General features: G+C 43.1%; 1 protein-coding gene and 1 long non-coding RNA gene across 3 annotated transcripts; one reads left to right on the top strand and one right to left on the bottom strand.

Annotated features, from left to right (window-relative positions):
• On the top strand, positions 1–17,861 carry LOC106570323 (ATP-binding cassette sub-family F member 1). 2 transcript variants are annotated; one of them, XM_014142517.3, is made up of 24 exons: positions 1–260; positions 872–918; positions 1,052–1,123; positions 1,576–1,702; positions 1,835–1,866; positions 2,011–2,112; positions 2,572–2,628; positions 2,962–3,060; positions 3,211–3,279; positions 3,546–3,620; positions 3,742–3,831; positions 8,889–9,011; positions 9,694–9,880; positions 10,066–10,205; positions 10,457–10,605; positions 11,120–11,203; positions 11,371–11,495; positions 13,272–13,384; positions 13,482–13,656; positions 13,739–13,813; positions 13,899–13,969; positions 14,091–14,292; positions 14,437–14,574; positions 16,980–17,861. In XM_014142517.3, the coding sequence occupies exons 1-24, from the start codon at positions 191–193 to the stop codon at positions 17,144–17,146; spliced, it is 2,589 nt and encodes an 862-aa protein (XP_013997992.2). In that variant the 5' UTR covers positions 1–190; the 3' UTR covers positions 17,147–17,861. The 2 variants fall into 2 exon arrangements, with proteins under 2 accessions (XP_013997992.2, XP_045550766.1); XM_045694810.2 differs by lacking the exon at positions 2,572–2,628.
• Positions 17,849–26,980, bottom strand: LOC106570324 (uncharacterized). The gene is made up of 5 exons (XR_014380437.1): positions 26,144–26,980; positions 23,788–23,949; positions 23,496–23,591; positions 20,878–20,941; positions 17,849–20,725 (listed from the first exon to the last, which is right to left on the bottom strand). It is a non-coding gene; the product is annotated as an uncharacterized LOC106570324 (long non-coding RNA).
• Between the last annotated feature and the right edge of the window lie 816 nt (positions 26,981–27,796).

The raw sequence follows: 27,796 nt of genomic DNA, 5'->3' as shown, positions 1-27,796 counted from the left end.
GCCTCTCGCTTTGCTTCTTCCTCTTTGGTGGTGCTCTCGCTTCATCATGTAGAGAGAAGTTCTTAGGCCGCATGTGTTGTGACAAAACACTTGCGCTTCACTGACAGCCACACTTACCACTGCTTTTAAGTTATTTTAAGACAGATTCAGGTATTTATCTGTTAATATACGTATAAATAAATAGACGAAAATGCCCAAGAAAGCAAAAGAAGATGCAGAATGGGAAGGAGAAGAGGGAGCAGCCCCACCAGCGGCGGCAGGTAGCTAATTGTTAGCAGCTAAGCTAACGGTTACAACTGAATCCTTTCCAGCCACTGCACCACAGTTGTTAACGTTAACTATTGTGCATCAATGTCATATTTAATTAACAAGTAGCTGTCCTGGCTGTCATATGATAGGGCTTATTTTGACAACAGTGTGGCATTAGCGATGGTTAACTACCTAGAAACTACGTTAGCTAACTTGCTATCAATGTTTTGAAAATGATGCAATGCCATCTGCGTTCCTTGTAATTGTCAGACAAATGATTCCTTGTTCTCTCTACTTGACAGTCAAGTAGAGACACACTTCAACATGTAAAAGGGGTCCTTTGTGGAAGAATAATCAACACAGGGTCATGGCTAGTTATGAATTTCTCATTCATTGAAGTCATAAAGGCTAGGTTAGCTCTGTCATAGCTAACATGCATTGTTAGAAGAACTGCTGTGTTGCCAAAAGTCATTCTGAAAATGCGCTAGCCCTCCGCTTCCCTTATAACGGGCTTTACCTCCCCTCTGGCTCATTCAGACCCTCTCTTTTGTCACTCAGTGCATCCATATGTTGATGACAAACTTGCTAATTTTGTTACCTACATTTTCTCTCCCCTCTTCAGAAAAATCAGTAAAGAAAGGAAAGAAGGATAAGAAGGGGAAGAAGAGTGTGAGTATACCTCTTTTGGGGATATTTTGAGTAGATTGAATGAGGTGACAAAGAAAACGTAATTGTCGATGTGTGAACACATTAAACAAAATGTATCAACATTTCTCACTGACTGTCACACACTCTCTCACAGTTCTTTGATGAGCTGGCCACAGATAACAAAAAGGAGGATGGACCTATGGCGAAGGAGACTCAAGGAAAGCAGGTAATTGTTTTCCTTGACTAATACAGATGATCATATAGGTCATTTTCAGTTGGATTACTTATTTTTGCAATACTGTATCAATAACACGATGTCCAGTGATATGTTGTCATTAATAGGTCCACCTATTACATAATTGTTATGTTTCTTCCCTTCCCACCTAATTTGCTCTCTTGAAACACAGAAGATGAGCTTGACGAGGTTGGGGAGGTAGCCACTACTAGCCAGAGTGGTAGCTAGCTTGCAGTATTGAATCTCCAACATAGAAAATCATGATATATATATATATATATATATATATATATATATATATATATTATATATATATATATATATATCACATTTTAAAAATCGTGCCCTATGTGTTTCGTGTGGTCCCTCCCTGCTAATACCTAACCCTAGTAGTTATCATGTAAACCATCATGCCCATCTAATATAATCTCTCTTGCTCTCAGCCTCAGAAGAAAAAGAAAGACCGGCGGAAAGGTAAAGGTGGAGAGGGAGACGATGATGATGACGAGGATATGATGGAGAAACTGAAGAAGCTGTCAGTGCAAGCCAGCGAGGACGAGGAAGAGGAGGGTAAGTTGACTGCTTAGTAAGTCTGTCAAACGTAAATGATGTATACATTTCAAGCTGGAAATGTGCAGAGTTGATAGCTTAGCTAGCCTTTCATCAACTTCTTGCTCTTGCTTCCTCTCTCTCTTATTTCAGTTGTGGCCCCCAGAAAAGGCAAGGGAAGTAAGGTGAGTGTGTTGTGCATGCAACAGTCTTGATCACTATATCTACAGTCTTTGCAGATTTGATCACTGTCCTATTCTATTACATTTTGAGGGGAGACTACGCTATAATCCACCTTTAAATTGTATTTGTTCTTTTTGTTGTCTCAGGCCGGGAACATATTTGCAGCTCTCAGTCAGGGAGACAGTGATGGTGATGATGGAGTGGCTGGAGGGGAGGATGATAATGATGAAGAAGAGAGACGGATGAAGGTGTGTGGGGTTTGCTTCTTATGTTTATGTATCATGTTCTCTGACTGAATGTTGATTCTATTGATACTTTTTGTTTCAGAGGTCCAGGCAGCTCTAAGAATGTGTTTGTTTATTCATTAATCCATCCCTCCTCGTATCGTTCCTTCCTCTTCCTTTTCTACTGTCTTCTCTTTTGGATTTCATCACACACACACAATAAGACCTGCTACACATGTTCACATCCATATGCTAAGTTATTCCTAAATCATTACCTTTTTTTGCATTTCATCTACATGCTTTGGACAAATTAGCATTGGCCAGAAAGGTTGGGGCTTGCAAGGCACTTAAAATCTAATGATTTGAATCAAGCATGTTATTTTTCTTCATAATGACATGGTGCTCTGGTGTAAGGACATGTCTAATATGAAGGAACTGGTGTATCTGTGTGCGTGTCCGTGCGTCTTTAATACTTTAACACAGGAGGTTGAGAAGGTGCAGAAGGGCAAGAAAAAAGATAAACCTAAGCCAAAAGCAAAGGTGGGTGATGGAATGTTTCTTCTCCTTCTGCACTCTCTTTTCATTCCCTCTCCTTTCCCCTTTCTTCATACCCTTCACCCCTGTGCCTGTCTGTTTCCCATCCAACAGGCTTGATAACAGAAGGCAGCACATTTTAAATGTTCACTAACACATTCCCCTCTCAATCCATTCTCTTTTAATCCACTCTACTCTTTGTTTGACGTCTTTCTCTTTGTACACCTCATATCTCCAGATCTAACCCACTGAGATACTCAATACAATAAAATCGTGTGAGTCTGATCTCACTTGTTCCCAGACGTGGAGCCTCACTCTATTTTTACTACATAATACCAGGCTCCCTCCGATGATGAGGCGGAGGAAGAGAAGAAAGACAAGGATGAGAAAAAAGCTGTGAAAAATAACAAGAACCCAGAGGCTAAAACAGCACCCAAGGTCAGGCTTCTGATTGGCTTGGTGGAATATTGCTTATACCTATCAAATCATTTTAGATCTACTGGAGTACTTAGAGAGTATTGATTTGGGATTCAGCATTATGTTGAGAACTAAATGAGAAAGATCTCTCCTTTTTCTCTTCCTTTGTAGGCAACTGAGGAGGAGGAAGCAGAGGAGGAGAAGCCCCAGCCGAAGAAAGGCAAGAAGGAACAGCCCAAGGTGAGTGAAGAGCTCTCTGGTGTTAACAACACAAACTTTGTTTAAAACTGTTTTCCTTCTGGAATGTAGGGATGGCATTCGATTGAAAAAATAATATTGGGTTAGCGACGTATAGTGTGACCAAGTCCCAATACCCCCACTTGTAAACTGTCAAGAATGCAGGCCAATATAATGCATGGCTACAGTGTATGGGTCACAGTTCCACTTAATGTCTTGTCAAGGTAGTTTCTGTAAAACCATAATGCTGTGTGACTTGTCCCATTCAGAGGATGAACAAACCTGATCGCCCGCCTCGCAGCGAAGATGAAGAGGGTGAAGACGATGAAGATGACACAATGAAGGTGTGTTTTTATAGTCTAATCTGAGTCTGCTATATGGAAGGGTCATACATGGCATGTACAGCCACCATAGAACGTCTAACTCACTGTCTCTCCCTCTGTCTGCATCCCTCTCTACTGTCAGTGTGCTGAAGATGTGATCGCAGAGCAGGAGAAAGGTGACGACCCCTTTGCCAACATGAGCAAGAAGGAGAAGAAGAAGAAAAAGAAAATGGTAACCAGTCTATACATAAACTACAGGTCAAAAGTTTTAGAACACCTACTCATTCAAGGGTTTTTCTTTATATGAACTATTTTCTACATTGTAGAATAGTAGTGAAGATGTCAAAACTATGAAATAACATATGGAATCATGTAAAAACCAAAAAATTGTTAAACAAATCGAAATATATTTGAGATTCTTGAAATAGCCACCATTTGCTTTGATGACAGCTTTGCACACTCTTGGCATTCTCTCAACCAGCTTCACCTGGAATGCTTTTCCAAAAGTCTTGGAGTTCCCACATATGCTGAGCACTTGTTGGCTTCTTTTCCTTCACTCTGCGGTCTGACTCATCCCAAACCATCTCAATTGGGTTGAGGTCGGGTGATTGTGGAGGCGAGGAGGTCATCTAATGCAGCACTCCATCACTCTCCTTCTTGGTCAAATAGCCCTTACACAGCCTGGAGGTGTGTTGGGTCATTGTCCTGTTGAAAAACAAATGATAGTCCAACTAAGTGCAAACCAGATGGGATGGTGTATCGCTGCACAATGCTGTGGTAGCCATGCTGGTTAAGTGTGCCTTGAATTCTAAATAAATCAGACAGTGTCACCAGCACCCCCACACAATAACACCTCCTCCATGCTTTTACGGTAGGAAATACACATGCGGAGATCATCCGTTCACCCACAGCACATCTCACAAAGACACGGCGGTTGTAAACGAAAATCTCAAATTTGGAATCCAGACCAAAAGACAAATTTCCACCTGTCTAATGTCCATTGCTCGTGTTCTTGGCCCAAGCAAGTCTCTTCTTCTTGTTGGTGTCCTTCAGCAGTGGTTTCTTTGCAACAATTTTACCATGAAGGCCTGATTCACACAGTCTCCTCTGAACAGTTGATGTTGAGATGTATGTTACTTGAACTCTGTGAAGCATTTATTTGGGCTGCAATCTGAGGTGCAGTTAACTCTATTGAACTTATCCTTTGCAGCAGAGGTAACTCTGGGTCTCCCTTTCCTGTGGCGGTCCTCATGAGAGCCAGTTTCATCATAGCACTTGATGGTTTTTGCAACTGTACTTGAAGAAACTTTCAAAGTTCTTGTTATGTTCCACATTGACTGACCTTCATGTCTTAAAGTAATGATGGACTGTCGTTTCTCTTTGCTTATTTCAGCTGTTCTTGCCATAATATGGACTTGGTCTTTTACCAAATAATCTTCTGTATACCCCCCCACCCCACCTTGTCACAACACAACTGGCTCAAAAGCATTGAGAAGGAAAGACATTCCATAAATTTACTTTAAACAAGGCACACCTGTTATTTGAAATGCATTCCAGGTGACTACATCATGAAGCTGGTTGAGAGATTGCCAAGAGTGCAAAGCTGTCATCAAGACAAATCAATGTTTGTCACGTGCACCGAATACAACAGGTGTAGACCTTACAGTGAAATGCTTACTTACAGGCTCTAACCAATAGTGCAAAAAAGGTATTAGGTGAACAATGGGTAAGTAAAGAAATAAAGCAGCAGTAAAAAAGACAGGCTATATACAGTAGCGAGGCTATAAAAGTAGCGAGGCTACATACAGACACCGGTTAGTCAGGCTGCTTGAGGTAGTATGTACATGTAGATATGGTTAAAGTGACTATGCATATACGATGAACAGAGAGTAGGAGTAGTGTAAAAGAGTGGGTGGCGGGACACAATACAGATAGCCCGGTTAGCCAATGTGCGGGAGCACTGGTTGGTCGGCCCAATTGAGGTAGTATGTACATGAATGTATAGTTAAAGTGACTATGCATATATGATGAACAGAGAGTAGCAGCAGCGTAAAAAGAGGAGTTGGGGGGGGGGCACACAATGCAAATATTCCGGGTAGCCATTTGATTACCTGTTCAGGAGTCTTATGGCTTGGGGGTAAAAACTGTTGAGAAGCCTTTTTGTTCTAGACTTGGCACTCCGGTACCGCTTACCATGCAGTAGTAGAGAGAACAGTCTATGACTGGGGTGGCTGGGGTCTTTGACAATTCTTAGGGCCTTCCTCTGACACCGCCTGGTATAGAGGTCCTGGATGGCAGGCAGCTTAGCCCCAGTGATGTACTAAGCCGTACGCACTACCCTCAGTAGTGCATTGTAGTCAGAGGCCGAGCAATTGCTGTACCAGGCAGTGATGCAACCAGTCAGGATGCTCTCAATGTTGCTCTCAAAGCTGTAGAACCTTTTGAGGATCTCAGGACCAATGCCAAATATTTTTAGTTTCCTGAGGGGGAATAGGCTTTGTCGTGCCCTCTTCACGACTGTCTTGGTGTGTTTTGACCATTCTAGTTTGTTGTTGATGTGGACACCAAGGAACTTGAAGCTCTCAACCTGCTCCACTACAGCCCCGTAGATGAGAATGGGGGCGTGCTCGGTCCTCCTTTTCCTGTGGTCCACAATCATCTCCTTAGTCTTGGTTACGTTGAGGGATAGGTTGTTATTCTTGCACCACCCGGCCAGGTCTCGAACCTCCTCCCTATAGGCTGTCTCGACATTGTCGGTGATCAGGCCTACCACTGTTGTGTCGTCTGCAAACTTAATGTTGGTGTTGGGGTCGTGCCTGGCCAGGCAGTTGTGGGTGAACAGGGAGTACAGGAGGGTACTGAGCACGCACCCCTGGGGAGCTCCAGTGTTGAGGATCAGCGTGGCAGATGTGTTACTACCTACCCTCATCACCTGGGGGCGGCCCGTCAGGAAGTCCAGGATCCAGTTGCAGAGGGAGGTGTTTAGTCCCAGGATCCTTAGCTTAGTGATGAGCTTTGAGGGTACTATGGTGTTGAATGCTGAGCTGTAGTCAATGAATAGCATTCTCACATAAGGGTTTCTTTTGTCCAGGTGGGAAAGAGCAGTGTGGAGTGCAATAGAGATTGCATCATCTGTGTATCTGTTTGGGCGGTATTCAAATTGGAGTGGGTCTAGTGTTTCTGGGATAATGGTGTTGATGTGAGCCATTACCAACCTTTCAAAGCACTTCATGGCTACGGACGTGCGTGCTACGGGTCTGTAGTCATTTAGGCAGGTTACCTTTGTGTTGTTGGGCACAGGGACTATGGTGGTCTGCTTGAAACATGTTGGTATTACAGACTCAATCAGGGACATGTTGAAAATGTCAGTGAAGACACCTACCAGTTGGTCAGCACATGTCCGGAGCACACGTCCTGGTAATCTGTCTGGCCCTGCAGCCTTGTGTATGTTGACCTGTTTAAAGGTCTTACTCACGTCGGCTACGGAGAGCGTGATCACACAGTCGTCCGGAACAGCAGATGCTCTCATGCATGCCTCAGTGTTGCTTGCCTCGAAGCGAGCATAGAAGTGATTTAGCTCATCTGGTAGGCTCGTGTCACTGGGCAGCTCGCGGCTGTGCTTCCCTTTGTAGTCTAATAGTTTGCAAGCCCTGCCACATAAGACGAGCGCCGGAGCCGGTGTAGTATGATTTAATTTTAGCACTGTATTGACGCTTTGCCTGTTTGATGGTTCGTCGCAGGGCATAGTAGGATTTCTTATAAGCTTCCGGGTTAGAGTCCCGCACCTTGAAAGCGGCAGCTCTACCCTTTAGCTCAGTGCGAATGTTGCCTGTTATCCATGGCTTCTGGTTGGGGTATGTACATACAGTCGCTGTGGGGACGACGTCCTCGATGCACTTATTGATAAAGCCAGTGACTGATGTGGTGTACTCCTCAATGCCATCGGAAGAATCCCGGAACATGTTCCAGTCTGTGATAGCAAAACAGTCCTGTAATTTAGCATCTGCTTCATCTGACCACTTTTTTATAGACTGAGTCACTGGTGCTTCCTGCTTTAATTTTTGCTTGTAAGCAGAAATCAGGAGGATAGACTTGTGGTCGGATTTACCAAATGGAGGGCGAGGGAGAGCTTTGTACGCGTCTCTGTGTGTGGAGTATAGGTGATCTAGAATTTTTTTCCATCCGATTGCACATCTAACATGTTGATGGAAGCTTGGTGGAACTGATTTAAGTTTCCCTGCATTAAAGTCTCCGGCCACTAGGAGCGCCGCCTCTGGGTGAGTGGTTTCCTGTTTGCTTATTTCCTTATACAGCTGGCTGAGTGCGGTCTTAGTGCCGGCATTTGTCTGTGGTGGTAAATAAACAGCCACGAAAAGTATAGCTGAAAACTCTCTAGGCAAGTAGTGTGGTCTGCAATTTATCACAATATACTCTACTTCAGGCGAGCAAAATCTAGAGACTTCCTTAGATTTCATGCACCAGCTGTTGTTTACAAATATGCACAGACCGCCCCCCCGCCCCCCCCTCGTCTTACCGGAGTGTGCTGTTCTATCTTGCCGGTGCAGCATATATCCCGCTAGCTGAATATCCATGTCGTCATTCAGCCATGAAACATAGGATATTACAGTTTCTGATGTCCTGTTGGTAGGATATTCGTGATCGTACCTCATCTAGTTTATTGTCCAATGATTGCACGTTGGCGAGTAGTATTGACGGTAACGGCAGCTTTCCCACTCGCCTTTTCCGGGTCCTGACCAGGCATCCGGCTCTTTGTCCTCTGTACCTGCGCCGCTTCCTCTTGCAAATAACGGGGATGATGGCCCTGTCGGGTGTTTGGAGAATGTCCTGTGCATCCTGCTTGTTGAAGAAAAAATCTTTGTCTAATCCGAGGTGAGTGATCGCTGTCCTGATATCCAGAAGCTCTTTTTTGCCATAAGATACGGTGGCAGAAACATTATGTACAAAATAAGTTACAAATAACACCAGAAAACCACATAATAGCACAATTGGTTGGGCGCCCGTAAAACTGCTGCCATTTCTTCTGGCGCCATTGTCAGGGTGGCTATTAGAAGAATCTCAAATATAAAATATATTTTTGGTTACTACATGATTCCATATGTGTGTTGATGTCTTCACTATTATTCCACAATGTAGAAAATAATATAAATAAAGAAAAGCCCTTGAATGAGTAGGTGTTGTAAAACTTTTGACCGGTAGAGTATGCTCGACCAGACACAGAAGAAGCTTTGTATTCATTGGAAGTGTGTGTCCATGCCTCTGTGTTTCTAGATAGAATATGAGAAGCAGGTGGCCAGTGTGCGTGCTGCCAACGCCATCGAAGGTGATTTCTCAGTGTCCCAGGCTGAGTTGTCTTCCAGGCAGGCCATGCTGGAGAACGCATCAGATATCAAGGTGACCTGACCCTCTCAACTTTTCTACTGTTACTTGATTCTGAAGAATTAAGTGAAAACTTAATAGAACATAGTTCTTGAATACTGAAGAAAATGTATTAAATGTTTCTTTGTAATTAGAGAGTATGAGGTAGTTCCTTCAACCATTCTATACTTTAGAAAAGGGATGGGCAACTTTGATGGGCAGAGGTTTTTCAGTTTTATAACTAATTTCCTGTAATTCTACAGATTTTGCCATAGGGTGGAGAGAAATGTTTTCAGTTTTGAATATGATATCTGATTGGGACTGACTAACAAAATCAATGGGGGCTCCCCGGACGTTAATTCGACCATGATAGTACATTTAGATTGCTGGCCGCTAAACTAACTTAGCCCATGTCTGCTAACATTTTTTTAGATTTGCTGACTGACTTACTATCAGTGACTGACATAACAAGAGAAAAACTGCTGGTGCACAACCAAATTTCGAAATTGCACCTTGTGTATTCTACTGCTCTAACGTGTGACAGTAAGTTCACACCCCAATTGAGTTCCTAATTAAAAACAAAAATGGAAATTGATCTGAGGGCCTTCGGGCCGCCAGTTGCCCATCCTGCCTGTACAATGTCAAGTGGGAATCCATGAAGTTCTATGAGTATCAGAGTTCACCTGTAGGGGTTTCAGTGTTTTAATGTCTCCCCCAGCTGGAGAGGTTCAGTATATCAGCTCACGGGAAGGAGCTGTTTGTCAACGCAGATCTCCTGGTGGTAGCAGGAAGACGCTACGGTCTGGTTGGACCTAATGGGAAGGGGAAGACCACTCTCCTGAAACATATCGCCAACAGAGTTCTCAGTATCCCTCCTAACATCGATGTGCTGCTCTGTGAGCAAGGTATGTCACTTGCCCTCTGAAGAATACCCCCCCACCCCATCATACCCTTCTCTCTCTGTCTCCCTCTCATCATCTATCTGTTTGCATGTCTTTTGTCCCTACCCCCTGTCTCAACACTCCTCTCTTCTCCCTTCACCCCCAACCCTCTCTCCCCCCTCTCTAACACCCTATGTCTCTCTCCATAGAGGTGATAGCTGATGACACCCCGGCGGTCCAGGCTGTGTTGAAGGCAGACACGAGGCGTCTGAAGCTCCTAGAAGAGGAGAGACAACTCCAGGCTCTGCTGGAGAAAGGAGAAGACAGCGTGGCTGAGAGACTGGACAAGGTATGGTGAAACATTATAATGAAACCCTAATACCTAGTTAAATAAAAACAATTATAAAAGTTAGATCTGCCAGGCGAAATATCCACCTCCTAATTTCTATGATAATGTATTGGATACAGCGTTTTTTAATTCAGACTGTGGTAACAGACTTTGGAGTTATTGTCTCTTAGGCTGCATTGAGACAGAAATGTAATATCTGTCAATAGACTAAGCCACTGCTTGTCTACATGTTGTGTGTCCGTCTCAACCAGGTCTATGAGGAGTTGAGGATTATTGGGGCAGCAGCAGCGGAGGCGAAAGCCCGTCGTATCCTGGCTGGTCTCTCCTTCACCCCAGAGATGCAGAATCGAGCTACCAAGAAGTTCTCTGGAGGCTGGAGGATGAGAGTCTCACTTGCCAGGTAAGACTTTTTTGGAAATCCAGGTGTAGGATCTTAATTTGATCACTCTTTTGTTGTTGAGAATTTGAAAGGCAGATGAGTTTCATGATTTCAATAAATTCACTGAAAACCCACACTACCACATGGTTATTAATAGTATCGCACTTTTCATGTAACCTACTTTTGGCCAGCTAATGGCATAACCACCAATCAAGCAACATTATGGACTTAACATTCAAATCCTGTTGCTGCAGGATTATTTTACCATGACAACATAGGTCAAATGAAGATCCTATATCTGTAGACCCCCCTATGCCTGCATAGGCACTTCTATAGATCTGAATGGATTTGATTTAGAGGTTTTAGCTATATGAGAATTGCTTCAATTGTTTTTTCTTTAGCTACTTTATAAGTGCATTTTTGCAGTCACTTTTAGAGATAATAAAACAAAAGCATAACAGAGATAGAAACAGCAGAAATAAAAACAGCAGTGAAAACTGTAACCTAAGCTTCCTGTGGCTGTCTCTCCTACCAGAGCTCTGTTCATGGAGCCCACCCTGCTGATGCTGGATGAGCCCACCAACCATCTTGACCTCAACGCTGTCATCTGGCTCAACAAGTAAGGGCACACCACACAGTCTTTTACTTAAATATCATTTGTTTCACAGGGACAGGACACAGTGATAGGCCGCACAACATGCAGCTGCTTACTCAATGGGTCTCCTTTCAGCCCTGCATCTGTGAATGATACACTACAGTGGCTAATATATCAATCTCTCCACCTAGCTACCTTCAGGGCTGGAAGAAGACTCTGCTCATCGTGTCTCACGACCAGAGTTTCCTGGACGATGTGTGTACTGACATCGTTCACCTGGACAACCAGAAACTTTACTACTACAGAGGGAACTACTGTGAGTATTAGCTAAGTACATTCTTTCTCCTTCCCCACAAACTGTTTGCCTGGAAATACTTCAACACAACAAAAAACAAAAATGTGTGTTTTTGGTTATTGACGTACTACACTGAACAAAAATATAAACGCAACATGTAAAGTGTTGGTCCCATGTTTCATGAGCTGAAATAAGATCCCAGAAGTGTTCCATGTGCACAAAAAGCTTATATCTCAAAAGTGTTTACATCCCTGTCCTTTGACAAGATGATCCATCCACCTGACAGGTGTGGCATATCAAGAAGCTGATTAAACAGCGTGATCATTACACAGATGCACCTTGTGCTGGGGACAATTAAAGGCCTCTCTAAAATGTGCAGTTTTGTCACACAACACAATGCCACAGATGTCTCAAGTTTTGAGGGAGCGTGAAATTGGCATGTTGACTGCAGGAATGTCCACCAGAGCTGTTGCCAGAGCATTGAATGTTAATTTCGCTACCATAAGCCGCCTCCAACGTCGTTTTAAAGAATTTGGCCGTACGTCCCACCGGCCTCACAACCACAGACCACGTGTAACCACGCCGGCCCAGGACCTCCACATCCGGCTTCTTCACCTGCGAGATCGACTGAGACCAGCCACCCGGACAGCTGATAAAACTGTAGGTTTGCACAGCCAAATAATTTCTGCACAAACCGTCTCAGGGAAGATCTGCGTGTCCTCACCAGGTTCTTGACCTGACTGCAGTTCGGGGGCATAACCGACTTCTGTGGGCAAATGCTCACCTTAGATGGCCACTGGCACGCTAGAGAAGTTTGCTCTTCACAGATGAATCCCGGTTTCAACTGTACCGGGCAGATGGAAAACAGTGTGTTTGGAGTCGCATGGGCAAGCGGTTTGCTGATGTCAATGTTACGAACAGAGTACCCTGTGGTGGCGGTGTGGATATGGTATGGATAGGCATTAGCTACAAACACAATTGCATTTTATCGATGGCAATGTGAATGTGCAGAAATACCGTGACGAGATCCTGAAGGCCCATTGTCGTGCCATTCGTCCACCACCTCATGTTTCAGCATGATAATTCATGGCCCCATGTCGCAAGAATCTGTACATAATTCCTAGAAACTGAAATTGTCCCCGTTCTTCCATGGCTTGCATACCAGACATGTCACCCGTTGACCATGCTTGGGATGCTCTGGATCGACGTGTGTTCCAGTTCCAGCCAATATCCAGAAACTTCGCACAGCCATTGAAGAGGACTGGGACAACATTCCACAGGCCACAATCAACAGCCTGATCAACTCAATGCGAAGGAGATGTGTCGCTGCATGAGGCAAATGGTCACACCAGATACTAACTGGTTTTCAGATCCATGCACCTACCTTTTTTTTTTTTAAGGTATCTGTGACCAACAGACAGTCCTGTGAAATCCATCGATTAGGGCCTAATGAACTGTAACTCAGTAAAATCTTTGAAATTGTTGTATGTTGCATTTTTTTGTGTGTAGGTACATATTCTATTAATGTAGAACATGTATCTGATCTCTCCAGGAGTAGCATCAGTTGTTGTCTTTTGCATGCTAGGGGCATCTAACCCTCGCACTTGTGTTTTTCCATTGGCACCAACTTCGTTGATAACCACTTTATTGACAAAATGTACTTCATACAACTGAGATTTGGTTATTTATGACTGAGCTGTCTCACCTAGCTATCTTAAGATGAACTGTTGCACTACATCTGGATACGAGTGTCTGCTAATTTAATAAAATGTCTTTTTCACTCTGTCTCCCTCTCAGTGACGTTTAAGAAGATGTACGTTCAGAAGCAGAAGGAGCTCCAGAAACAGTACGACAAACAGGAGAAGAAGCTCAAAGATCTCAAGGCTGGAGGGAAGTCCACCAAACAGGCTGTAAGTTTAGTTCAGCTACCTCTGTTTAGACATGGTTCTACCCGGATCTGTCTCTCTGTACTTCTCCCATCATCCACTGTTTTCTGTCTCTCTCTAGGAGAAGCAGACTAAGGAAGCCTTGACCAGGAAGCAGGCAAAGGGAAAGAAGAAGGGAGGAGTGGAAGAGGAGAGTCAGGAAGCAACAGAGCTGCTCAAACGACCCAAAGAGTACACTGTCAAATTCACCTTCCCCAACCCCCCTTCTCTCTCTCCTCCCATCCTTGGACTGCACAGTGAGTTCTCCCTCTCTCTTTTTTTCTCTTCCTCTCTCTCTTTGTATATCCCTGTTAACCCTCCGCTCTCTGTCTGTCTCAGGTGTGGACTTTGCCTTTGAGGGACACAAACCTCTCTTCAAGAATGTGGACTTTGGTATCGACATGGAGACTAGAAGTATGGAGAAATTATTTCTGTTTGAAAACCTGGGCCATGTCATTAGCCTCCATACTATACCTGACAGCTCTTTATCCTTGTTCAGTTTGTATAGTTGGTCCCAATGGAGTCGGGAAGAGTACGCTACTACTACTTCTCACTGGCAGGTTAAATCCAGTGAGTTTGCCTCCAAACAAAAACAACAAAAGTATCCTTACAAATGCAAATACGGCATCTGCTTTTTCACTGATGGGTGTAACTGTGTGTCAGACTAAATGTGTGTTGATTTGCCTTTCAGACCAAGGGGGAGATGAGAAAGAACCATCGGTTGAAGGTGGGCTTCTTTAACCAGCAGTATGCTGACCAGCTGAACATGGAGGAGGCAGCTACAGAGTACCTCCAGAGGAACTTCAACCTGCCCTACCAGGACAGCAGGAAGTGTCTGGGCCGCTTCGGACTGGAGAGTCACGCACACACCATCCAGATCTCCAAGCTATCAGGTTAGGATTAGAAACCTGCATGCGCACACACACCATCCAGATCTCCAAGCAATCCGGTTAGGATTAGAAACATGCATGCACACGCATGTGCAAACACACACACGATCATCCATCGTCAATCTGTTTATGTTCCTCTCCATCCAGGTGGTCAGAAAGCCCGAGTAGTATTTGCTGAGCTGGCCTGTCGGCAACCTGACGTTCTCATCCTGGATGAGCCTACTAACAACCTGGACATTGAGTCGATCGATGCCTTATCAGAAGCGATCAATGAGTACAAAGGAGGTATGTACACAAATATAAGAGGCTGTTTGATATTGAGGGTTTATTTTGTTTAAATGAAGGATCAGAAAGTAGCCTCAGATATGGGGTAGTGGTGGCCAATTGTTTTCGGCACTGAGCAAATTTCAGGTCTGCTGAGCACAAATTTGAACGTTGTGAAAATTGTGTAACTTCTGGTGGGTGTTTACTGTGAACTCTGAGGCTGTACCTGCTTTAAGTTACAATTTTAATAGTGGCCAAGTAGGCCACTGTGGCTATTTGATCATAATGTGGGCCTATCAGAGTGGCCTACCATTAAAAAAAAAAATGTAGAAAATGCATAATATCCCATAATATATTAACATGGAAATAGCTGTTCTATCATTCATTCTACAGAAGCAGCCAATGTGTGGTGTTAAATGTAGGCCTACATTCCATGAGACTTTTGGGGGAAAAAAACATGTAGGGATTGACATGAACCTGTTTATCCACTTGTCCTTCAGACAAGGTGACTGAAAGAAATTGATGCAAGAAACAACTTTACAAAAATCTAAACGCAACATGCAACGATTTCAAAGATTTTACTGAGCTATAGTTCATATTAGGAAATCAGTCAATTGAAATGAATTAATTAGGCCCTAATCTATGGATATCACAGGACTGGGAATACAGATATGCATCTGTTGGTCACAGGTACCTTAAAAAAAAAGGTAGGGGCGTGATAAGAAACCTAGTCAGTATCTGGTGTGTCCCGCTGCATGAGACCACATCTCCTTCGCATTGAGTTGATCAGGCTGTTGATTGTGGCCTGTGGAATGTTGTCCCACTCTTCAATGGCTGTGTGAAGTTTCTGGATATTGGCGGGAGCTGGAACACGCTGTCTTACACGTCGATCCAGAGCATCCAAAACATGCTCAATCGGTAACATTGGTTAACAATAGGTAACAGAGTATGCAGGGCATGGAAGCACTGGGACATTTTCAGCTTCTAGGAATTGTGTACAGATCCTTGAGACATGGGGCAGTGCATTATCATGCTGAAACATGAGGTGAGGGCGGCAGATGAATGGCACGTCAATGGGCCTCAGGATCTCGTCACGTTATCTCTGCATTCAAATTGCCATCGATAAAATGCAATTGTGTTCATTGTCTGTAGCTTATGCCTGCCCATACCATAACCCCATCCCTCCCATGGGGCACTCTGTTCACAACATTGACATGAGCAAACCGCTCGCCCACACAACACCATACACCTGGTCTGCGGTTGTGAGACCGGTTGGACGTACTGCCAAATTTTCTGGAGGCAGCTTATGGTAGAGAAATGAACATTCAATTATCTGGCAACAGCTCAGGCTGACATTCATGCAGTCAGCATGTCAAGTTGAGGGAGAGTACAATTGGCATCTGTGGCATTGTGTTGTGAGAAACTGCATATTTGAGTGGCTTTTTATTGTCCCCAGCACAAGGTGCACCTGTGTAATGATAATGCTGTTTAATAATCAGCATCTTGATAATCCATCCACCTGACAAGTGTGGATTATCTTGGCTAAGGAGATATGCTCACTAACAGGGATGTAAACAAATTTGTGCCCAAAATGAGAGAAATAGGCTTTTTGTGCGTATGGAACATTTCTGGTATCATTTATTTCAGCTCATGAAACATGTTGCGTTTTATATTTCTGTTCAGCCTAAAATTCATTATTACCATACTATTTATTACCACACTATTATTAATCAGACAAGTTATGCTACCCTCTGCCGACAGACTACTTAGCTTATTCAAGCCTGTCTCAAAATACAACACTGCTCTTTACCTAACTTGCTTTTCAAAGATGGCTAGAAATGCACACTTTTGTGCTCTTGAAGGAAGCAACCACTGCCCCATTGTTGACCAGAAAATAGCTATAACTATTGTTTTGAGCTCAAAGCAAGAGCTGCATCTACTCTCGACCACTCGTGCTGTAAACACAGTCCAGTTCAAAGTAAATGGCACAGATCCATATGGCAATGGTCTATTTGCATATAGGGATACTGAGGGCTGATTGGTTATGGCACACCGGTTTCTATAAAGTATGGGCCTGAATCGTGCCTGTCAATGCAGTAGAATCCGACTGCAATGTGCTCTGCCTACAATAAAATCTATTGCATTGTTTGTTTTGTTTTGGTATGTTGATTTGATCACAATTTGCACAGTAGAGGGAAATGTTGTGTTAACTAGTTTTCCCCTTTCAACTTAACTAATCTCATGCTTCTCTGCGCGTGCTGATATTTCTCCTGCGGGAGCTGCACACAGCTTAGAGGGAAGTGGTGGTGGCATAAATAAAATGTCTGTCAACATCAAGCATGCTGCTGATGGTGCCTTTTTGTAGATACTTCTGACAGTGTTTCTCATATGTAACATGTTTATTCCTTGCTGTTGTCCCTCCATAGCGGTGATCATTGTGAGCCACGATGCCCGGCTGATCACTGAGACAGCCTGTCAGCTGTGGGTGGTGGAGGACCGGTCTGTCAACCAGATAGACGGGGACTTCGAGGACTACAAACGGGAGGTCCTGGAATCACTGGGGGAGACCCTGGTCCACAAGGTCAAAGAGTGACCTACCTACTGCAGAACCAGGGCTCTATTGGCACTCTATTCCCTGTACTGCACCATTTTTCACCAGAGCACTATGGGCCCTGGTAAAATGTACTGCCTATGTAGGGAATAGGGTGCCATTTTGAAAAGACCCCAGGAGGAAATAGAAATGTAATGCAAAATAACCTACCACTGAAGCTGGCCATGTCATCAGCTCAGTGCTGGAGTGAATCTCGATAGTCTAAAGTGGCTTTGTTTCCTTGTCTCGCCTGATCGTTCACCACTTATTTGAATAAGCATCATGGCTGAAGTCTCTCCCAAATCAGTTTATTCAAAGAAAGGTGTGGTGAGGAAGCCACGTTAAGAGTATTGAGAATACACCCCTGGTGTACTGCAGTATCCTCTCGGCCTATGAGATGCATACATTTTCTTAAGTTCAATTTGCCACCTTGCCCCTCTCCACACAACTGTAGATCTGAAAAGATAGGGTGTGATTTGGAATTCAGAATTTGACTGGACAAGTGGGCATGTGTCAGTCAGCCAGGTGACAATGGGACAGAAAGAAAGCGTAATATGCTGAAGTATTTCTATTGTAGAGGAAATGGCAATACATTACCACTGGATTCACACGTAGAAACCACGCTCTTATTAACTGGGAATAAACATGTTGACACCTGTATGATCAAGTATTTACTACAGCCAAAAAGGCAATTAAATAAATGGATTTTGCATCTTAATGTCTTTATTGTACAACTTGTCTCTGAATATTAAACATTGAGCATAGATATAGAACAGATTAGACATCAGCTCATGTACATGAGAAATCTAAATCACTTATCAGTCATCCTGTTGTAGTCACTTTACCTCTACATATACAGTAGAAGTCGGAAGTTTCCATACACCTTAGCCAAATACATTTAAACTCAGTTTCAAAATTCCCTGTCTTAAGTCAGGATCACCACTTTATTTTAATGTGAAATGTCAGAATAATAGAGTGATTTATTTCTTTCATCACATTCCCAGTGGGTCAGAAGTTTAGACACTCAATTAGTATTTGGTAGCATTGCCTTTAAATTGTTAAACTTGGGTCAAACATTTCAGGTAGGCTTCCCACAATAAGTTGGGTGAATTGTGGCCCATTCCTCCTGACAGAGCTGGTGTAATAGTCGGGTTTGTAGGCCTCCTTGCTCTCACACGCTTTTTCAGTTATGCCCACAAATTTTCTATAGGATTGAGGTCAGGGCTTTGTGATGGCCACTCCAATACCTTGACTATTTTGTCCTTAAGCCATTTTGCCACAACTTTGGAAGTATGCTTGGGGTCATTGTCCATTTGGAAGACCCATTTGTGACCAAGCTTTAACTTTCTGACTGACGTCTTGAGATGTTGCTTCAATACATCCACATAATTTTCCTCCCTCATGATGCCATCTATTTTGTGAATTGCACCAGTCCCTCCTGCAGCAAAGCACCCCCAAACATGATGCTGCCACCCCCGTGCTTCACGGTTGGGATGGTATTCTTCGTCTTGCAAGCGTCCCCCTTTTTCCTCCAAACATGGTCATTATGGCCAAACAGTTATATTTTGTTTCATCAGACCAAAAAAGTACGATCTTTGTCCCCATGTGCAGTTGCAAACCGTAGTCTGGCTTTTTTATGGTGGTTTTGGAGCAGTGGCTTCTTCCTCGCTGAGCGGCCTTTCAGGTTATATCGATATAGGACTCGTTTTACTGTGGATATAGATACTTTTGTACCTGTTTCCTCCAGCATCTTCACAAGGTCCTTTGCTGTTCTGGGATTGATTTGCACTTTCCGCACCAAAGTACGTTCATCTCTAGGAGACAGAATGCGTCTCCTTCCTGAGCGGTATGATGGCTGCGTGGTCCCATGGGGTATATACTTGTGTACTATTGTTTGTACAGATGAAAGTGGTTTGGAAATTGCTCCCAAGGATGAACCAGACTTGTGGAGGTTTTAAAAAAAATTCTGAGGTCTTGGCTGATTTCTTTAGATTTTCCCATGATGTCAAGCAAAGAGGCACGAGTTTGAAGGTAGGCCTTGAACTACACCTCCAATTGACTCAAATGATGTCAATTAGCCTATCAGAAGCTTCTAAAGCCATGACATTTTCTGGAATTTTCCACGCTGTTTAAAGGCACAGTCACAACTTAGTGTATGTAAACTTCTGACCCACTGGAATTGTGATACAGTGAATTATAAGTTAAATCTGTCTAAACAATTGTTGAAAAATTACTTGTCATGCAAGTAGATAAGCATTTCACTGTTAGTCTACACTGGTTGTTTACAAAGTATGTGACAAATACAATTAGATTAAGTTGTAGCCTGTGAGGAGAAGGGGCTGGAATGAATCAGTGATCTGTGACATGTTTTAGCAAAACTCAACCAAAAGCAATATTGGCATGAAAACAATATTTTATAACTTGTTTTAAAGCTGCAATATGTAACTTTTAGTGCGACCCGACCAAATTCACAGAAATGTGAGTTGTAGATCTGTCACTCGTGGAAAGCAAGTCCAAGAAGCAGTAATATGTTCTGTGCACTATTTATATGCTTAAGTTTACTTTTAGCGTCTTGTTTTTGTACACCATCTGAAAATAAAAATATTTTGGGTTATGGAAAAGATTTCACACTGCGGTTTAGATGGTACAATGATTCTTTACACTATACTTGCTTGTTTTGTCACAAACTGAAATTGGACAAACTATTAGAATTTTAGCAACCAGGAAATGGCGGAGCGATTTCTGCATACATCTTTAAAACTTGCTCTACTACTTCCAGAAAGCCCAAATTAAATCACAAAAAATAAATTTCACCATGATTCCTCTGGTAGGCCCTAGTCTATGTCAAATAGGCCTCGTTGGTCTTCTTGACTTCAGTCTCGTCTAGCTGCATGGTGTGGTACCATCTGTACCAAGGGGTCATGGTGGGGGAGGAGGGGTTGAACCAACTGCGTTATGGGAGTTGGAATAGTCCTCCCCTGTGAAGTCCACATGAGGAACCTGGAAGGGTAGTAGCCCTGGAAATATGGACAATATTTATGTATTGTAGAGAACTGCAGTTTCTCTTTTGGTGGCATTGTTGAACCGCTGCACTGGTCACAAAAAATGTCATTCTTCATTACTGTTCTGCTCCTTAGTCACAGAGGCTGAACTTACCCTGGGCTCTAGCAATGCCAATTGCCTGATTGAGTTACTTTTTCTGTTTCTGACACTCCTGGATAAAAATGTAGAATAACAATATAAATGTGGCACTTTAGTTACCTCAAACCTCACAAAAGGTGTTGGTCTTGAACCAGATGTTACTTTATGCAGGACTGTTTTCATCACTTAAACACCTATTGGCAGCCTCTCAGATTCCTGGCTGTGTCAACTGTAAATTCATCATTCATCAAATCAAAGACAACTTATTTTGATGAAACCAGCAAGTATTTAGATAACACCTGCTGAATTCAGCATGGTTAATTCAGATTCATTCATAGAATTCTATACACATTACATAAATAGAAACCATCTTACCTGTCCGTGTGGGGTCATTTATAAGCCTGTATATAGGCTTATAAACATTTGCAGCAGCTTCACATTCTGCAAAAAGACAATGGTCCATTGCTTACCAAACATAACATTGAATAGCTTGTTAAATCAACCTAACGAAATCAAAGGTAATACCATCTAATTTTCCATCTCTCATAATGATTGTGTGTGTATATTCCATAAGTCAATGTGAGAGACCAAACCTGATAGTGGATGATGATGGTGTCTCAACAAATTGGATGGGGGTTCCCACATATCGTGTCTCCTCTGAAGAAAACAAAACAGAAATAGTGATTAGAGGTTTTTAGTTTTTTTTCACCTTTATTTAACCAGGTAGGCCAGTTGAGAACAAGTTCTTATTTACAACTGCGACCTGGCCAAGACAAAGCAAAGCAGTGCAACACAAACAACACATGGGATAAACAAATGTACAGTCAATAACACAATAGAAAAATCTATATACAGTGTGTACAAATGTAAGATTCGGGAGGTAGGGCAATAAATAGGCCATAGTGGCGAAATAATTACAATTTAGCATTAACACTGGAGTGATAGATGTAGAGATACTGGGGTGCAAAAGAGCAAAAATAAATAACAATATGGGGATGAGGTAGTTGGATGGGCTATTTACAGATGGGCTGTGTACAGGTGCAGTGATCGGTAAGCTGCTCTGACAGCTGATGCTTCAAGTTAATGAGGGAGATAAGTCTCCAGCTTCAATGATTTTTGCAATTCGTTCCAGTCATTGGCAGCAGAGAACTGCTGGCGGCCAAAGGAGGAGTTGGCTTTGGGGATGACGAGTGAAATATACCTGCTGGACAGCGTGCTACGGGTGGGTGTTGCTATGGTGACCAGTGAGCTGAGATAAGGCAGGGCTTTACCTAGCAAAGACTTATCGATGACCTGGAGCCAGTGGGTTTGGCGACGAATATGAAGCGAGGGCCAGCCAACGAGAGCATACAGGTCGCAGTGGTGGGTAGTATATGGGGCTTTGGTGACAAAACGGATGGCACTGTGATAGACTGCATCCAATTTGCTGAGTAGAGTGCTGGAGGCTATTTTGTAAATGACATCGCCGAAGTCAAGGATCGGTAGGATAGTCAATTTTACGAGGGTATGTTTAGCAGCATGAGTGAAGGAGGCTTTGTTTTGCGAAATAGGAAGCCGATTCAAGATTTAATTTTGGATTGGAGATGCTTAATGTGAGTCTGGAGAGTTTACAGTCTAACCAGACACCTAGGTATTTGTAGTTGTCCACATATTCTAAGTGAGAACCGTCCAGAGTAGTGATGCTAGCGATCGGTTGAAAAGCATGCATTTAGTTTTACTTGCATTTAAGAGCAGTTGGAGGCCACAGAAGGAGAGTTGTATGACATTGAAGCTTGTCTGGAGGTTTGTTAACACAGTGTCCCAAGAAGGGCCAGAAGTATACAGAATGGTGTCGTCTGCGTAGAGGTGGATCAGAGAATCACCAGCAGCAAGAGCGACATCATTGATGTATAGAGAAGAGTCGGCTCGAGAATTGAACCCAGTGGCACCTCCATAGAGACTGCCAGAGGTCCGGACTACAGGCCCTCCGATTTGACACACTGGACTCTATCAGAGAAGTAGTTGGTGAACCAGGCGAGGCAGTCATTTGAGAAACCAAGGCTGTTGAGTCTGCCGATAAGAATACGGTGATTGACAGAGTTGAAAGCCTTGGCCAGGTCGATGAAGACGGCTGCACAGTACTGTCTTTTATCGATGGCGGTTGTGATATCGTTTAGGACCTTGAGCGTGGCTGAGGTGCATCCATGACCAGCTCGGAAACCAGATTGCAGCCAGGTGGAAAGCATGGCCAGCCGTAGAAAATTGCTTATTGAAATTCTCGGTTATCGTAGATTTATCGGTGGTGACAGTGTTTCCTAGCCTAAGTGCAGTGGGCAGCTGGGAGGAGGTACTCTTATTCTCCATGGACTTTAGTGTCCCAAAACGTTTTGGAATTTGTGCTACAGGATGCAAATTTCTGTTTGAAAAAGCTAGCCTTTGCTTTCCTAACTGACTGAGTATATTGGTTCCTAACTTCCCTGAAAGGTTGCATATCGCGGGGGCTATTCAACGCTAATGCAGTACGCCACAGGATGTTTTTATGCTGGTCGAGGGCAGTCAGGTCTGGAGTGAACCAAGGGCTATATCTGTTCTTAGTTCTACATTTTTTGAATGGGGCATGCTTATTTAAGATGGTGAGGAAAGCATTTTTAAAGAATAACCAGGCATCCTCTACTGACAGGATGAGATCAATATCCTTCCAGGATACCCAGGCCAGGTCGATTAGAAAGGCCTGCTCGCTGAAGGGTTTTATGGAGAGTTTGACAATGATGAGGGGTGGTCATTTGACCGCGGACCCATTACGGACGCAGGCAATGAGGCAGTGATCGCTGAGATCCTGGTTGAAGACAGCAGAGGTGTATTTAGAGGGCAGGTTGGTCAGGATGATATCTATGAAGGTGCCCGTGTTTACGGATTTGGGGTTGTACCTGGTAGGTTCCTTGATTATTTGTGTGAGATTGAGGGCATCTAGCTTAGATTGTAGGACGGCCGGGGTGTTAAGCATATCCCAGTTTAGGTCACCTAACAGTACGAACTCGTGTGACTGTCTGTCTGGTGGAGAATATAATAATAATAATATGGAGTTACATAGCCTAACACAGCAGACAGCATCATGGTAGACATCCTCTGATTATCTGTGCACTCTCCAAAAAAGCCTAGACAATAGCTCGGAGAGCTGCCACAAGTCTTCAGGTCTCAGGCAAGATTACAGAACCACCACTGTTACACCTACAATGCAGGTCTTGCATGTCTTCTGAGGGGGAATCCCTCCTTTCTGGTTCCTCCTGTAGTCAGACCACACTGGACTGGTTCCATAGCGCTCTATGTACTATAGAGATAGGAGAGGTAGACGGACACAAAGTCAATGGTCACAGATATGGATGGATTAACAGTAATTAATTACACTCCATTGAGCATGCTTTCTAGTGCAGGAACAAGGAGTAGACTTAATCTGGGTCCGAGGAACCATTCCTTAGAAAACAGCAGAGTGCATAGAAAATACATACAATCTCTAATCTCCATACCTTTGCTCTCCAGGTAGCCCCATGGTCTGTCCTTGCAGCGGTTAAATTCTCCACTGCCACAGCAGCGTCACTGGGGAGTTCAGGTTATGCTGCAGTGCACAGAGAGAGACTGGACTTCACACTTGGAAACACAGCCTGGGTCCAACGCATGACAGGTAACCTCTTTGGAAGATAGAAACCAAACAAATACAGTGACTGTCAGTCAAGTCATCAAGTGCAAAACTTGCAAATACAGTGTGCTGTACAGTACACAAGACAATGACGCTGATACATTTGCATAGACTATGGTTCTGTGACACATATTACGGCGGTTGCATTGTGTAACCGATGTGAAATGGCTAGTTAGTTAGCAGTGGTGCACGCTAATAGCGTTTCAATCGGGTAACGTCAATCGCTCTGAGACCTGAAGTCGTTGTTTCCCTTGCTATTCAAGGGCCGCTGCTTTTGTGGCGCGATGGGTAACGATGCTTCGTGGGTGTCAGTTGTTGATGTGTGCAGAGGGTCCCTGGCTCAAGCCCAGGTTGTACTCATGGATAGGACAGCTTATGTAAATGAGTGTCATAGACAACTGCTTGACAACACCTTTTACAAGAAACTCAGAAGTGACCCCACTTCCCAATTTCAGAATACTATCTTTACTGTCCTAGATGGGTATTTAAATTCTGGTCAGATAACCAAAAAAGAATATGACTTTCTGGCCATTCAACACCCTAAAATTGCCACTTTCTATACTTTGCCGAAATTACACAAGAATGTTACAAACCCTCCAGGGCGCCCTATTGTAGCGGGCATTGATGCAGTAACGGCCCCTATTGTAGAGGGCATTGATGCAGTAACGGCCCCTATTGTAGCGGGCATTGATGCAGTAACGGCCCCTATTGTAGAGGGCATTGATGCAGTAACGGCCCCTATTGTAGCGGGCATTGATGCAGTAACGGCCCCTATTGTAGCGGGCATTGATGCAGTAACGACCCCTATTGTAGCGGGCATTGATGCAGTAACGACCCCTCTATCTACTTTTGTTGACTTTTTTATTAGACCACTCGCAGAACAGCTCCCCTCCTTTGTAAAGGACACCAGCAGTATGATCTCTATCATTGAATCTCTTGATCCTCTGCCTGAGAACACCTTGTTAGTTACTTTTGATGTTGAGTCGTTATACACAAATATTCCACACGAGGGCGGTATTGAAGCCATGGAACATTTTCTTCTGCAACGTGACCCTAATGAATTAATTACCTTCCAGTGCCTGCATTATAACATTGGCTGAAATAGTACTCACACATAACTATTTCATGTTTCTAAATGATTTCTTTATTCAGACGAAGGGTACTGCTATGGGATCCCCCATGGCTCCTAACTATGCTAATTTGTATGTTGGTTACATGGAGAAACAATCCATTTTCAACCCTTTCAAAAATGTTTTCTTGCCTAACATCATTATTTGGAAACGGTATATTGATGATATTTTGTTCTATGGAGGGGTGATGCAGAACTGCTCCAGGCATTCCATGCTTTTCTTAACTCCTGTTCTGAACATTTGAGATTTACTATGCAATCTGATACACGTCAAATCAGTTTTCTTGATCTTCTGATCTTCTGTGAAGATAATGTTCTATACACTGATCTTCACAGGAAACCTACTGATCGTAACAGTTTGTTGAGGGCTGATAGCTGTCACCCACTTCCCTTGAAAAATAGTTTGCCCTACAGCCAATTCTGTCAATCAAAATAATTTGTATAAAACAATCAGATTTCGACAGAAATATGGCTGAGACGCAGAATAAGTTCAAGGAGAGGAGGTACAACAAGGATCAGATTAATATTGCCATTGAGAAAATTCAAAACAAAACGAGACATGACCTTTTTCAAGGTCAGTCTCGCAAAAAGACGCATTCTTGCGTTCTCACTACCCGCTATTCAAAGTGTTCTGAACAAATTAAAGGAATCGTTCACAAACATTGGCACATTCTGAAATATGATGATAGTCTCGGTAATGTGTTTTCTGACCTTCCCCTGGTCGTATTCTCGCGGGGCAGAAATCTCAGAGACCAATTGGTACACTCTGATTTACCACCCCAAGATATTGCTGAACGTCTATTTGCGCCCATACTGGATGGAAATTACAAGTGTAATGGCTGTGCTCAATGCAATGGCACTTATAAATGTAGATCCTTCAAACACCCCCAAACAGGGAAATCTATCCCAATTAAAGGTGTTATTACGTGTTCCACTAAGGCAGTTATTTATCTTATAACTGGTCCTTGTGGTAAAAATTGTGCGTAAAACAAAGCGTGAATTAAAAGTACGCATCTCAGAGCACCGTAGCACCATTAGGTGCAAAAACTTGACTTACCCAGTTGCGGCCCACTTTTTGGAAGCAAACCATTCGATTTCGTCTCTGCGTTATATTGACATCGAACATGTCACCCTCCCGAGGAGAGGGGGTGACCTTGATAATTTATTGTTAAAACGAGAGGCTGCCTGGATCTTTAAATTTAAAGACCCTTGCTCCCTTCGGTCTCAACATAGACTTTGATCTGAAGCCATTCTTGTGATTATTGTGATTTTGCCATTGTAATTGTTTGTTAGATACATTTTAGACTACAAATGCTATGATCGTATGCTATCCATTTGTTTGGCATTTTGTATGTTCTTTGTATGCCATTTTTTTTTTTAATATTTGAGTTAACCAATGATATTAGGCCACAGTTGGCCATGATTACAAACACCTGTGTGTCTCTTGACACTATATAAATGACTCATCTCGCAGTGTTTGTGATGATACCCTGATGAAGACAGCTTTGCTGTCGAAACGTTGGTTATTCAATTTTTGCATCTGAGCTCTTAGAGTGTGCGGCTTTCCCTTATTTTCTAGTTTTCTACTCCGCTAGCCAGCACCTCGCCTTTATAGGTGTGCGTTTCTTTTTTCTAGATTGGGGCGAGGAGAGGGACGGAAGCTAAACTGTTACAATTGGATGATGTACAGTGAAGATGCAATCTCCATACACAGTACACAAAGGCAGGTTGCATAGCGGAGTAACTTAAATCTGTAACTTCGCTAACTTTAACTGGCTAGTGTTTATTAACCGACAGTAACGTTAGCTCGGTCACTGTTTAGTGATCTGATAATCTTGTAACGTATGTGTACAGTGGAAGTCCTAGCTTTCGCTTATCTGGCGCACTATAGAAAATAATTGTCAAATACCTTATTCCGCAGAAAAATCTGTAAAAGTAGAGGATACACACGGCATAAAATTCTTCCAATACTTGGTACGGACGCTGCCATTTTGCCTTTCACAACTGAGGGTTGAAAGGTTACAGGTGAAAGGGCAACATTATTTATTGTTGTGCATAGCCAAAGACTCTCCTTTTGGACTTCAATTCATTTATTTTATGAATTTTAGTTAACTATTAATTGTATATTAAACGCAAGGTTTTGATTGTGTCCGCGGGTGTGGCAGGCCACCCGATTTGCATCGCAGCCATTTTGTGGAAATATTATAATCGAAATTATTCCCAAATGTGATATTATAACTCAATACAAGCACCATATTTTGTGAGTTAGCACTGGTACTCATTCAACTTTGTTTAGATAAGCAACAATAGACTTGGGACGTGAGGTAAATTGAAAAGAGAATATACAAAACGTGCAGCGTAATCTTTCTGTCCTGATGGACAATGAAAGCACAGATGGAAAACTCTTTAATTAAGGTGTTCTACAACAGCGCGTCACCAAAAACTCAATGTTGTTACCATGAAAAACCCAGAAAATGCATGCTGGAAGACGCGTATGACGTCAAAAACGTCACAGGGTATAAATATCAAGCCTCTCCCCTTCCAGTTCATTCCTGGATTTGTTCTGGGGTGAGTAACGTCGAAAGAAACACTGCTAGTTATTTATTTTTAAACAAAAACGACTGCGCAATTATTTCTTTTAACATAATCAATAATAAGAAAGCTATATTAAGATGCAGGCGTGTATGAACACACGAATAAAATAAGCGAA

The sequence above is a fragment of the Salmo salar genome, chromosome 14, assembly GCF_965601325.2.
Source record: "Salmo salar chromosome 14, fSalSal1, whole genome shotgun sequence".
Taxonomy (NCBI): domain Eukaryota; kingdom Metazoa; phylum Chordata; class Actinopteri; order Salmoniformes; family Salmonidae; genus Salmo; species Salmo salar.
The sequence above is the reverse complement of the archived record's forward strand: the minus strand, read 5'-3'. Positions and strand labels throughout refer to the sequence as shown.

Coding starts and splice junctions, on each gene's coding strand:
- LOC106570323 (XM_014142517.3), top strand. CDS start 191: ATGCCCAAGAAAGCAAAAGAAGATGCAGAATGGGAAGGAGAAGAGGGA. Junction 1,867..2,010: donor GAAAAGGCAAGGGAAGTAAG/GTGAGTGTGTTG, acceptor TTGTTGTCTCAG/GCCGGGAACATATTTGCAGC. Junction 11,204..11,370: donor GCTGTCATCTGGCTCAACAA/GTAAGGGCACAC, acceptor CTCTCCACCTAG/CTACCTTCAGGGCTGGAAGA.